This window comes from Dunckerocampus dactyliophorus, chromosome 16 (assembly GCF_027744805.1).
Source record: "Dunckerocampus dactyliophorus isolate RoL2022-P2 chromosome 16, RoL_Ddac_1.1, whole genome shotgun sequence".
Classification (NCBI taxonomy): domain Eukaryota; kingdom Metazoa; phylum Chordata; class Actinopteri; order Syngnathiformes; family Syngnathidae; genus Dunckerocampus; species Dunckerocampus dactyliophorus.
Genome location: NC_072834.1, coordinates 15013439 through 15027524, shown reverse-complemented (window position 1 = coordinate 15027524; position 14086 = coordinate 15013439). Strand labels below are relative to the sequence as shown.

The 14086-nt window shown below is 43.0% G+C and overlaps 1 protein-coding gene across 19 annotated transcripts; it reads left to right on the top strand.

The window, feature by feature from the left end:
- Positions 1-13497, top strand: arfip2b (ADP-ribosylation factor interacting protein 2b). Of its 19 annotated transcripts, none has more exons than XM_054755642.1 (10): positions 1-328; positions 1196-1300; positions 4561-4617; positions 5352-5460; positions 6490-6546; positions 7001-7116; positions 7999-8220; positions 8296-8453; positions 10644-10818; positions 12707-13497. In XM_054755642.1, the coding sequence occupies exons 2-10, from the start codon at positions 1202-1204 to the stop codon at positions 12860-12862; spliced, it is 1149 nt and encodes a 382-aa protein (XP_054611617.1). In that variant the 5' UTR covers positions 1-328; positions 1196-1201; the 3' UTR covers positions 12863-13497. The 19 variants fall into 19 exon arrangements, with proteins under 19 accessions (XP_054611617.1, XP_054611620.1, XP_054611619.1 ...); XM_054755645.1 differs by having other exon boundaries at positions 2-328; positions 4561-4593; XM_054755644.1 differs by having other exon boundaries at positions 2-328; positions 4549-4593; positions 5361-5460.
- The last annotated feature ends 589 nt before the right edge of the window (positions 13498-14086 follow it).

Genomic DNA, 14086 nt, shown 5'->3' with positions numbered 1-14086 from the left:
GTCAGGCTTTGTACCTAGTGGCTCCTCCTCACAAGAATAAACGCTCTTTGGTTGGCGTCAGTTCCTGCATTGGTTAACAGGAGATAACAGCCTATTTACGCAGCCTCGGGAGACCACCGTACAGACAAGACTTCGTTGGGATATGTCATAAAATATCCTAAACTTGGAAGGATATCTTTGTTTGCTTTTGCCGAGGGTTTTTTCCCCCAAAGACACGTCAGCGTTACTGTGCGATGCTAGCAGTTGTTAGCTTGTCCGTTGGCGGTTGTTAGCTTGAATCGCTAGCTTACAGAGCAGCTTCTTTCCCACCACTGGACAAGACACCCCGGTAAGTGACATTAATGTGTCATTAATTGTCTCCACTTTTATGTACTTAAGGCACATTTAAATAGCGTTTTACCAAGTCGGTATAAGATGTTTGATATTTGAAGCTGCATCCTACGTACGCTTTAACCGGAATCAGGCCTTTCCCCCTCAAATAAAAGCATTAAAACGCAACGTTTAAGTGAAATGGTCGGTCAGGTGTATTGTACACAGCTTTATAGTAGTAGAGGAGGCGGAAAGGTACGTGAGCTCCTGCGCACCTAAGCGACTGCACTTGCCAGCCTGCTCCCATATGGCACCTAAACATGGAACACTTTTTGTAAACATCCCGCTATTTCAGTTGTATTCCTATTTCTCATATTTTCTTTATTTGTCTCGTGTGGATTACAAAAGACTTTGGTGAGGTATTACTAATGTGTGTTTTCGTCTTTGATGGATGTGTTTATGCTTTAAAACCTAGAAAAGCATAATTATGTGGAGAGCTTTTTTGTTGACAATAAGTTGATATCACTTGTCTAATATGGTGCACAAGATCATATTTTGCTGCCAAACTACAATGTCACTCTTCCTGTCTTTGACTGGTTGTGTCTGTGTCTGCATGGTAATTGGTCCAGGTGTATGTTTAACTCTTGAAAAGCCTCTAGCTGGCTAACTGACTATGCCGTGACCTAATCAGGCTGTTAAACAACAAACCTATGCCTTTTAGACCTGCAAAATACAATTGGTGTGTAAACAAACAGGCAAAAACAACAATTTTACATCTGTTTATGGTTCAAAACTGGCATGACATGATATCATGATGCATTCACAACTGTGCTGTTTTCCGGTAACACAGCGTTTTGCTAATGACGCGGCGTATATTGTCCCCCAGGGCGTCATGGCGGACGGCATCATGAGCAAAGCCGCCACCATGGAGATCCCCATCAACAGCAATGGCGACACAAGAACACTATCTGAAGATGACGGCCTAGAACAGGTGGGGCATGATAGACACGGACGCACCTTTTCCATCCTGAATGTGCATATTAATTCATTCAAGGGTGGCTCTAACGACAGCACAGACGGCCGCATGACAAGAATCAAGCCCACATTGTGGAGCTGCTTTTGTCGCTCATCAGTGTGTGATGGGCGGTCGCGTGCGGGCGGTTGTACAATGGCAGTATAGTTTTTTTTTTTTACCCTCTCATTTGTCACGACATAAGCGTCTCCATGGCTGTGTAAGCCCTCCGTGGGAAGATGCAAAGTTCAGCTCAGGACTCGCATGGAAACTTTTATGTTCCATAATTCCATCAACCTGTGCCACCAGTATAGTCTAGAGATGGGCTTATTTCATTTAACAACAGAGTACACTTGTGTCTGTACAGTAGATCCCCTCCGCGCTTTTCGCTGGGGTTACCTTGTGGAACCACCAGCAATGGCAAAATCCATGAGAAACTGATGCGGCATGAAAATGTATTTTTGACACACGTCTCACTCCCTGCCTTCCATACCCTCCTGCTAGCTTGCGTTTGACGTTCTCCGAGGTACTCGCCACTAATGAATATTTCACCCTGCTACAACTTGACAAGGCCAGATTGACTGTCAAAGATGGTGCTTCGGGAGCTAAAATAAACTTTTGCGTCTCACAGAGGACACAGCTATGGTGCGTTCAAGGACCGCCGAACAAAGTGCGAAATCTCAAAGCTTGAGGAATAAACATTATCAGTGAAGCATAAAGAACATGAACATGTAAAAATTGTGGGCTTTTTTGACAGTAGTACATGTATGCTGTACATCTGACTGTGTTGTCACGTATTTATAAATTATTACTGACATAAAGTGAATGAGATGTTTTCTGTGCGAACATTACAGTAGAATTAGTGACACCTAGTGACCGTTGTCCTATCCTACATATCGTCAACATTTATGTGTCTTTTAATGCCATATGTTTGTATTTGAGTTCATTTAGCCATTTTTATGCTTGAAATTTGCTTAATTTAGGCAAAAAATACATACAATTGGCTTAGAATAATAGTCCCCTGTGTGGTCCTCTTTTCTAGGTGCTGGTGTCGGCCATGATAAATCAATCATGTGGAATTTTATCTCGCAGTCCTTATCAATGAGGTTTTGATGTGCAATGAGTAAACAGTGTGCTTTATTAATATATTTTTGAAAAACCGTGAGAGTAAAGCCGTGAAATTCAAATCACAAAGTGGCGAAGGACGACTAATTGAAATGGATGCTGAAGGAGAGAAGAATAATGTTGTGGGAGACAGAAAAAGTTGAGTAATAAAACATGGAAAGCAGGCCACCACAAATAAATGAATGTATGTGAAACACTGACCATTACAGTACATTACAGTAGGGGTGTTGCAAGACGAGATGATACACAAGATTGGGTAGCTGAGACGAGATTTTAACAATACTTTAAAGGAAAGTACAATGAAAAATATAAAAAAATATGACAATAAATTGCAATCTACACATTTAATAATTTCTACATTACCTTTTATTGCGCCCCATGAGGCTACACTCTTCTGCACTCTGTGTGTATGCAAGCAGCCCCGCCTCCACCCACTGTATAACTGACAAAAAGGCTCACTCCTTTCATGCTGTAACAAATGCGCTAATGTATTGAAACCAATGCACAGAGTGAAATCCCTTTGTGCCCGATTGCAGGCGGGAGACGAGGAAAACAGACACACATGCACACAGACATGTCCCTGAGACATTTTTTTCTGAAAGAGAGATCTTGTGGCACCCCTCCATTACAGTACAGTATACTATAGTATGCTAGAAATAACCACAAAAAAACAATATTGATATGTAATGAGTGTGCAGGTGAAAGTAATAAATGTAGAATGAAAAGTTTCTGCGAGTTGTCGTAAGTTGACTTAGGGTTTTATTTCTAGTGAATATGCGGTGGAAGCACACTCCTACAGTTGCACAGCTGCTCACCCTACACCAGACAGTGGGATATATTTTCTGATATTTATGCAGTTGGATGGTAAAAATCTGGCGTTGTCCAGCAAACATAAGGCGGCCCTCCCCCCAAAAAAACAGCTTTGAAACGGCCACAGTGGAAAAGGGGTATCTGCGTGAAAGAGGTTAGTGAGGCTGTACAGGTGAGGTGGCTAGATTAGATAAGGTGCTTCAGGTGTAGAAGGTCACTCCTTGAACAAACGCACTGAAGATCCTGTAGAAAAAACACTGGCAGTTGTTTGCTAAGCTCCATGCGTGTGTGTGTATGCGTGTTCAAGTGTGAACTGTGTTTACTGAGCAGACCAGTTGCCATAGCAATGCTGCAATTGGGAGGAAAGTGGCCGTGCTTTGTGCTCACAAAGTCTGCTCTCCATCATGGAGGCTGATAGGCTGTCTGCTTCTTTTGCTTGTTTGTTCCACCAAACTGTACAAATACTACGGTGGCTGACAGGGGCAAAACAAAAACACACAAACATAAACCACATGCCATGGGAATAAAGGCTGCAATCACACAAACGCTGAATGATCAAAAATGAATACAAATGAAAAATGATGCAAATGCCAAAAACACACACAAACCCCCAAAACAACTGCTGAAGAGAAATGCTGCAAGTTCACAGAAAAGGAAGTGAGCCAAGCTACCGGTGGCATCGGACCTGAGGGATAGCTGTCTTTTCAGATGGAATATTTTACAATATTATAGAGCAACCCATTTTTGCAGCCAAGTCAAAAAAAGAAAAGAAATTGACCTTTTCACTCCCGCTAACTTTCTTGTGGGCATCCTGCGCATGTCTTTAAAGACTGATTCCCTCAGGTCTGGCAACCCTGGTGTCCTGACTAACGTCAGTTACTGTAACTTGCAGTATTTCTCTCATAAAGTGTTTTGGGGGGTTTGTGTGTGTTTTGGCATTTGCAGGATTTCCCTGCGCATCTGTTTTATGCTGTTGTGTGTTTTTGTTTTTGGATCATTTTTGTGTTTGGAGTTTCAACGTTGCTGCACATATGCCACTGTTAGCTGCCGTACAGTACAGGAAAGTACAGCAGGGTAGAGTTGAGTAGCATATTCACTGCTCCAATAGCATGTACTGTATTGTCAGTGTAAACACGCTAAATGATGAATGTCAGTCATCACTGCTCACCATCTGCAGGTCACTCATGATTTTGATTTTCTTTGACATCTTTCGACCTCGTCTCCTGATTTCTGTCATATTTTGTTTTCCCTTTTTTCCCCCTTCCTGTTTGTCTTTGTTGTTTTTGTTGGAGGTCTATGTGCAGGCTGTTAAGCTGCAGCGGCGTTTAGATGAGAAGGTAGGAAGCTGCAGAGGCGCCAGGGTGAGCGGACATTTGTGCCTTTTGTGTGTGTTTGTTAATGTTGGTGTGTGCTTTCTTTGCATACTTTCATTGGGTCCATGTCACCAATCACCTTTGTTGCAATTCACTGTGGTAAGTGTGCTTCTACTAACAAGTCATATATGTCTACGTAGAGGAGACATTTAGCAACACAAACCGTAACATGTTGACCTTTAGAATCTGTGATGTAATTAATCCTTCATTTGAGCCGGACAAAGTGCAGTAATTGTCAACTCACCGGTACTCATGTTGAGTTTTAGAAATGATAAAACTTGCAAATTGCAATTTACAAGTGGAATGCGAAGGTTGTGTGTTGCTGTGGAGTCCATCTGTACAAAGCACTGTAATGTCTCGCAGATGCTATCAGACGCCTCCTCCACCCTGGAGCTTTCCTCTACACTTCCCTTATCATGTGTTCAGGACACATCCCAGCAGACTCTACATCTGTCACGCTTCCTGTTACGTTAGCATCAAAGTTTGTGTGGTCACATGACCTCCACCTCCCCATCAGCTGAAGAGAGGGAGAGCTGAAAAGGTTTAAGGAGATGTTCTGGGGTCACTTGTTAGAAACGATGGCGTCTGCTTTCATTTTTAACCTCTAACCTTCCTAACACCGCCCCCTTGTGAGTAACTGTCTCTGTGTAGAAGTCCTACTCCTTTCTCACACCTCCCACCCCCACTGCCCAACCTGTGCTCACATCTTGTGGCCTCTGCAGGACCTGCAGCAGGTGATGGTGTCGGGTCCAAACCTCAACGAGACCAGCATTGTGTCTGGGGGTTACGGAGGCACGGCGGAGGGAATCATCCCCACTGGCTCCATCAAAGGTACTAACCTCTGTCTGCCACTTGAATCCTGTGTGATCCTCTTCTCTCGGTTCTGGTGTCGGCCATTATAAATCTTTGAAGAATGTTGACAATCGTGGAATTTTATCTCGCAGTCTTATCAATGATGTTATGATGTACAGTGAAGCGATAAAGGAAAAATGGCTTTCACCTCTTGGCAGCAGAGCATGCAGGCAGTTTGCAGCCTAAATAGGCTGCCCTATATTTAAAACCATGAAGTACACAGGCAAAGTTGAGTGTGAAACCATAAAATCAAACAAAAAAATTGCCAAATTTCTTAAAAATAAATATGTCCAAAGCATATATGGATGCAACACAAAGGCCTGACTAGTTTGTTGCCTAAACGGGCCACCTCATATTTAGAATCATAAAGTAAACAGGCAAGGTTGAGTGTGAAAACCAGTAAAATCAAACTAAAAGCGTAACAAAAAAAACATATCCAAAGCATATATGCCTACAATACAGAGGCCCGACTAGTTTTTTGCCTAGACTGGTTGCCCTGTACAAGGCTTAAATGGGCAGGGTTGTGTGTGAACCATCAAAATCTGTTGACGTCAAACTAAGATGTTGACAGCCTATATGACTGCAACACAGAGGGCTGACTAGTTTGCTCCCTAAACGGGCTGGCCATAAAGTAAACAGGAAACAAATGTTTGGCGTGGAACCATTTTTGTACTAAAAAATACAGCGTGAGGTTCCCCGGGCTGGTAAAGTTAGCAAGTTTGTTTTGTGTGATATTTCATCAAGACCTTTTTGTTCTTGCGCTTCACGTCTATTAGAATGCATGTTTTAGCTCTGATTCCATATTAAAATGAGCAATTAGTCCATAGTCCAATTATTTCATTCAAGAAATTTTGTCAAATACCCATCTCTCATTGAGCAGGCAGCTCACCAGAGCAGATACATGTCACCCTCCTGCTAATGAGCGCTCACATTCATAGTGAATTAACAGTGAGCTATCTAGATTGTGTGGATGCTAATAAAATTTTTGCATCTGCCTTTGTCTCTCAGGACCTGCTGTGCGCTACAACGCTGACTTTCACAAACGGATCCCCGTTACAGGAATAGGTGGCTACTTCTTTTCTTAAGCGCCCATGAAGAGCCTGTTTCTAAAACGTCTGCTTTAGTTCGTGTTTTTCTGCATGAGATATTTATTGAACCAGAATATTTATTGTATAGTGCAGTGGTTGTGACTTTTTGGAAAGAGGCTCTTAAAACTAGTCCGGCTGCAGGGAACAAGTTTCCGGGAGAGAGGAACTTAATCCTTTTCTACAACATCTGTATTTCTTATAGTGGAGTTACTTCTCTAAAGATCCATGTTAAGTGGTTTCTAGCTGTTTAAGCCAGGACTGCATCCTTTTCCAAACAAGGCTAGATCCTGGCTTCAGATTCTTTCACGCTGTGGCTGCTCCTCTGCTTGGTGCCACAGCCTGGTGTCTAATGCTTGTTGGCGGGTTCTTACTTCCTCACAACATTAGTCTGCTTTGGCCTGTTCATCTTCCTTCTCTCTGCGTTCTCTCAGGTCCCAGCATGCATCACAGCAGCAGCAGCTCCTCCATGGCGGCAGAGGACACCAGCCGAGGTGTGGCGGTGGAGAAGCTGGAAAATGTCAAGAAGTGGGGTCTGAGCACCTACAAGGTACTTAAATCATTCAATACCAAAGACATATTTATAAGTTTGTATAAACCCGGACGCCCGATCCCAAAGACGTATTCATAGTTTTTTTGCGCGAGAGGCAAAAAGAGGTGATGACACAACTGCACAAGTCACTGTCACTGCAGTTTTAATCCATAAAAACGGCCACAAGGTGGCAGAAGTACATTTGAGAGCTTGGCATAGATCTATTGTATGTAAAACCCTCTAGCCAGCAAGGAGGAAGTGGAAGCACATGGAGGAGTGTAGTGTGCAGAAGGTTATGCATTGTAGGGAAATTATAATGCATACACACACACACACACACACACACACACAGTTTAGTACCAATTATGAAAATCCTAAATAGTTCATGGTGTTAGATTTGTAAATAGTTATTTTGATGTAAAACTACTTTTTTTTGTGTTGTGGTACAGTTGTTTACATATTTGAGGTGTCACAAGGTTATGCTTGAAATATATCTTTTCACAAAAAGCTGTTTTTTTCCCTTTTCTTGTTGGGAAGTGATATTTTCCTGAAAGTTACCTATGTTCTACTGCTGATTACTAAAGAATGGAAAAAGGTAGAAATAAACTTTTTGAGAAAGGCGAGAGTCTAATCTTTCTTTTCATAGGTTCTATGTTTATATATCCATAGAACTCAATATTCTGTGTGCCTTAAAAATCAGCCAAAATTGCCTAAAATGGCTGGTACTGAAGGGTTGTTTTTTGAAAAATGGCTGGGATTGAATGAATTAATAGTCATGTAAAAGCTGTGAAGGCTGCCGCTTTTAATCTTGTTTGGTGTGCCAAAAGGTTGGAGCTAGATGCAATACAGTGTGCTGATTGGTGGACAAAGACAACAAACCAGTTTTCTTTCTCGTCATAGTGCACCAAGCAAATGATCTCAGAGCGTTTTGGCCGCGGATCCCGGACCGTGGACCTGGAGCTGGAAGCCCAGATCGAACTGCTGAGAGACACCAAGTGCAAATACGAGAATGTGCTGCGACTGGCCCGAGCGCTGACCAACCACTTCTACAACATGGTGCAGACGCAGCACTCGCTGGGAGACACCTTCGCCGACCTCAGCCAGAAGTCTCCTGAGCTGCGGGTGAGGATGAGAAAAAAAAACCTCCGTGCTGCTGCTGCTGCTGCAACTGCAACATCTCCCCGGTCTTGTTTACAGGACGAGTTTGGCTACAACGCAGAGACCCAGAAGCTTCTTTGCAAGAACGGCGAGACTCTGCTGGGCGCCATCAACTTCTTTGTATCCAGCATCAACACGCTGGTCAACAAGACCATGGAAGACACCCTCATGACCATCAAGATGTATGAAAACTCCAGGTAAGCACTTGCATACTAGGGATGCTCCGATAGATGGGCCATCGATTAGTATTGGCCGATTTCCGTAAAAAACACGATCGCCATATGCTTGATAAATGCCTTTCAAAGGCAATCACAAAAAACGATTGCCGTGTGGCGGCAGCATGGCAATTCATGTCACAACTGTGACATGAATGTGCGTGTGTGGAGTGTCACGTAGTGTTGACAACACTTGTATTGAGCCGTCAAGGAACTCACTTTGAATCAACACTAGTCTGTAAGACCTCCAATGGTTTCAGTTTGACAGCTTGACAGAGGCTACGCCAATCCATGCCAGGGTGTTTGATCACTCCCCTGTCAAATCTATGGATGTTCTACTTCTCTTGCATCTTTCTTTACACACTTTGCCTAGCTGTCTGCAGCTAACTAGCTAGCTAGCTAGAATTATCTGCCTAGCTTCTCATCTTTGGACTCAATTATGACTTTTTTACCACGGTCACATTTTGGTTTTAAAACAAATAAGCAATGCGGTTAGTTTGGAGTTTGTTTTTGTCTTGCGTGGAAGTGGATATGACGTCCATTGGGTACGTATTAACTTTTTCAAGTGTCTATTGTTGTCTTGTCCTCCAAACACTATTTGTGTGTTGTTTAATGAACATTACCTACTTGCTAGGGCTGGGCGATATGGACCAAAACTCATATCCTGATATATTTAGGTTGGGAAAAAATATATATATATTATTATATATAATATAATAATATATCTATCTATCTATCTATCTATCTATCTATCTATCTATCTATCTATCTATCTATCTATCTATCTATCTATCTATCTATCTATCTATCTATCTATCTATCTATCTATCTATCTATCTATCTATCTATCTCTATATCTCTATATATATATATATACACTCCATTGTTTATCTGCTGATCAAAAGTTTAAGAACATCGCTCAAAAAATAACAAAAAACTCTCCAAACCAGAAGAAAAATTTTTCTCAGATTGGCTGGCCACCAGTCCAGGGTCCAGGCCTCTCGCCTGAAGTCAGCTGGGATAGGCTACAGCATACCCCCGCGACCCTCATTAGAAAACAGATGGATGGAAATGTCTATCAATCTGAACTGTTATACTAGAGATGTGCCACCTACTGGCGGTTTTGCAGAATGCATTTAAATCACAAATATTGGCTTAGTAAACATGGGTTTCATATGGGTCACAGTTATAAATCCAGAAAAAGTCAAATATAATCTATTTTTTTTATAGCAAACCTTTAGCTATGCTCAAATCCCCAGCTAATAACAAAAGGACAAAGTATGAAGGAGTGCCCAGTTTAAGAGGAAATTTTAAAATGTCAGCAACTCAAAAATACTTTAAATTGAACAGTAAACATTTTTAGAAGACACAAGCAAGCCCTTATTTTGTGCCAGGAACACCAACCTGTCAACTGCATCAGACGAAGTGACTGTCTGACTTCCTTATACTGAACGTTCGTGGTAGAGCTTGTCGTGCTAAACAACTGACTGCAATGCTCGCTGGACATCGCGACTCCATTGTTTTTAAATCAGTTTTTCCCACTGTTGCAACGGGGACCATATCTTAGCTTTTTGTTGTGGCAGGAGTCGTGCAGCCAGCGCGCAACTTCACACATTCCTCGTATTGGAGTTTGTGACAAGTTTTAAGGTGGTGAAAAATATTATTTTATATGCTCTAAATTCGAAGTACCTCCAAATTATTAGAGCCACTTTCTGAGTAATTTTTCCAACACAGATGCTGTCTGTTCGACTGAGCAGCCGGGTTCCTGCTCCACCACTCCTCCCTCCACTTGCATGCACTGAAGCAGGCGGACCAGGAGCTCACACACAGTGCACAGAGATGAGGGAGATTCAGCTTAAATCCAGTGTATATTGATATGAATATAGTATTGTATTTGATATAGTGATTAAAGTAAATATTGATATATTAAAAATGTTGATATATCACACGGCCCTACTGTTTGCCAGGGGCCCTTGGAATTGTCTAATGGTGGCCCTGGCCAATAGAACAGTTAATCCATGTGATCGGTATCTGCATCGGCTCATCTCACTCATGGATGATCGGAATCGGCAGCATAAAACCGTGATCGGAGCATCTCTATTGCATACATTCACTGCCTTTTTCCAGCTCCGAAACTGACCTGTAACAACATGGCTGCTGTCCCGCAAACAGGTTGGAGTACGACGCCTATCGGTCGGACCTGGAGGAGCTGAGTTTGGGTCCCAGGGACGCAGCGGCTGTGGCCCGCATAGACGCGGCGCAGGAGCAGTACCAAGTCCAGAAGGATAGGTACGAACGACTCCGCTCAGATGTCACCATCAAACTGAAGTTCCTGGAAGAGAACAAGGTGGGTCCATCATCATCGTCTTCCTTCAATTCTGGATGAACTTTATTGGTACAGCCGTAGGAAGACAACATAGTAGTCATTATCAATATATCAGTGATCTCAGTGGACCCAAGTATTGGCTAGTTGGGGGGAAAAACCAACTAAATCAGGAAAAGTAGAGACAAAGACATCATGTAATGAGGAAAAGCTGAAATGTTTATACACTGCTCAAAAAAATTAAAGGAACACTTCGAAAACACATCAGATTTAAACTGGGGGAAAAATGATCTTGAATATCTGTCCTTATAATAAGTGGGTGATGTATTAGTAACAAAATGATGCCACATAATTTGATAGAAATGAAAATGATCACCCTATAGAGGGGGGAAATCAAAGACACGCCAAAAATGAAAGTGGAAAAAATGATGCAGCAGACTGGTCCATTTGGCTAAAATGTCATTGTAGCAACTCAAAATGATTCTCAGTAGTTTGTGTGGCCCCCACGTGCTTGTACGCATGCCTGACAACGTCGGGGCATGCTCCTAATGAGACTACGGATGGTGTCCTGGGGGATCTCCTCCCAGATCTGGACCAGGGCATCACTGCGGTACCTGGACGCATGGAGGAGATTCCAGGAGACAGGTAGTTATTCCAGGAGAGCTGGACAGGGCCGTAGAAGGCCCTTCAACCCTCAGCAGGATCGGTATCTGCTCCTTTGTGCAAGGAGGAACAGGTTGAACGCTGCCAGAGCCCTACAAAATGACCTCCAGCAGGCCACTGGTGTGAATGTTTCTGACCAAACAATCAGAAACAGGCTCCATGAGGGTGGCCTGAGGGCCCGACGTCCTGTAGTGGGCCCTGTGCTCACTGCCCAGCACCGTAGAGCTCAATTGGCATTTGCCATAGACCACCAGAATTGGCAACTAGACCACTGGTGCCATGTGCTCTTCACTGATGAGAGCAAGTTCAACCTGAGCACATGCGACAAACGTGAAAGGGTCTGGAGATGCCGTGGAGAACGTTATGCTGCCTGCAACATCATTCAGCATGACCGGTTTGGTGGTGGCTCAGTGATGGTCTGGGGAGACATATGCCTGGAAGGACGCACAGACCTCTACAGGTTAGATAACGGCACCCTGACTGCTATTAGGTATCGGGATGAAATCCTTGGACCCATTGTCAGAACCTACGCTGGTGCAGTGGGACCTGGGTTCCTCCTGTTCCACGACAATGCCCGACCTCATGTGGCTAGTGTATGCAGGTAGTTCCTGGAGGATGAAGGAATTGATACCATTGACTGGCCCCCACGTTCACCTGACCTAAACACAATAGAACACCTCTGGGACATTATGTTTAGGTCAATCTGGCGCCGCCAGGTTGCTCCTCAGACTGCCCAGGAGCTCATTGATGCCCTGGTCCAGATATGGGAGGAGATCCCCCAGGACACCATCCGTAGTCTCAGTAGGAGCATGCCCCAACGTTGTCAGGCATGCGTACAAGCACGTGGGGGCCACACAAACTACTGAGAATCATTTTGAGTTGCTACAATGACATTTTAGCTAAATGGACCAGTGTGCTGCATCATTTTTTCACTTTCATTTTTGGGGTGTCTTTGATTTCCCCCCTCTATAGGGTGATCATTTTCATTTCTATCAAATGATGTGGCATCATTTTGTTACTAATACATCACCCACTTATTATCAGGAAAGATATTCAAGATCATTTTCCCCCCAGTTAAGATCTGATGTGTTTTCGAAGTGTTCCTTTAATTTTTTTGAGCAGTATACTAATAATGATAAAATTTAAAAAGATAAATACAAATAAAGTACTCACAAAAGGTCTTCAAGGTTGTCACGTCTGAGCACACTGAGTCATGTTTACCTGTCTCTCACATCGTGTCTCTGGTCAGGTGAAGGTGATGCACAAGCAGCTTCTGCTCTTCCACAACGCCATCTCCGCCTACTTTGCCGGTAACCAGCAGCAGCTGGCACAGACGCTCCAGCAGTTCAACATCAAGCTGAAGCCCCCGGGGGCAGACAAGCCATCCTGGCTGGAGGAGCAGTGAAGAGGGAGGTGGCGCCTCCCCCACCCGCCCCACCAGCTCTGTTACCTGCTGACGGATGGAGACGCAGGTGGGAAGACTCTGAATTGTATTTGAGAAACAAAGCAAAACCAAGTAGCCAGTTTCTGGGACATTCCGGGTAGGTGGGGTTGGGGTTAGGGGGTCAGTGCCTCTGTCCAAGGTTCTCTTGACAAACCCACCCTCCTCCAAACACTACATTGATGTTAGTCATATTTACTGGACTCCTGCTGTGCTCTGATGCTATCAAACACTACAAGAGCGCCACCTAGGTGGTGCTCCAGTCAACATGGAGGACTGCTATGACTGGCAACCTTTTTTTGTTTTTAAATACACCACACTGGAAAGGAATGTCAAAGAATTTCATATTAATGTATATGGGAAAATTAGTTTGAAAATACAAGATTGTGTTTTGTTTTTGTTTGTTTTTTTACACGTCTAATATTTATATTAGCTTTGAGGTTTAACACAAATGAGTCTAAGTATCTTTTTAATCACAAGCAATCAACATCACTATTACCTTTTTTTAATCTTTTGGGAAGTTTGTGCATCGTTTGTGAGCAATGCACAGACTAACTTAGGAGTATGAGTAAACTAGGAGTATAAATAATGGAGTGTATCCCACCATCAGGCTGGATTCAGTGTTAATGTGTTCTTGCAGCTTTTCCTTGCAGCGATTCCAATCTTTTAGAAAGTGAAGTGTGGAACACTGCACTATTAGTTGAATTGATGCAATACAATGGTGAATGTCACCAGTGTGTGTTTTTTTTTTTTTTTGTATTTTGTGCATTCAAAGACAAAGCTGAGAAAGTGTTATTTTTATGAAGGCTGAGAAAGAATACAACTGCAGGCGTGACCTCCATCAAACAGCAATATCATCCAAATGTGACTCCTCTTCATCCCCTATGCCTCCAGACCCGTGACGTGAAAGGCAATAGAAAGTTTTTTCTGCTCTGCTCTACAAAGCTGTAAATTATTGACCTGTGGTTCTCCCAGAGAGCTCAGGATTTATGAAATAGAAATCTAACTTGTGTACAGTTGACACTTCCTAGGCTGATGTTGGTGTACTGTGTGATGATGAACCCTCACTACATCTCCAAATGCTGCCCCTCAAATAAACACATTTTCAAGTCCTTTTGTTTTTGGTTGTTCATTTTGGTGACCGAGAAGTAAATACAGATTAAAAACTACATTTGATTACGTTAATCA

What these genes read in the sequence shown, in the direction of transcription:
- arfip2b (XM_054755638.1), top strand. Translation starts at nt 4,366, where the DNA reads ATGTACTGTATTGTCAGTGTAAACACGCTAAATGATGAATGTCAGTCA. An exon ending in GAAGCTGCAGAGGCGCCAGG is followed by an intron (nt 4,618 to 5,351) that starts GTGAGCGGACAT and finishes TGGCCTCTGCAG; the next exon opens with GACCTGCAGCAGGTGATGGT. An exon ending in GATCCCCGTTACAGGAATAG is followed by an intron (nt 6,547 to 7,000) that starts GTGGCTACTTCT and finishes GCGTTCTCTCAG; the next exon opens with GTCCCAGCATGCATCACAGC.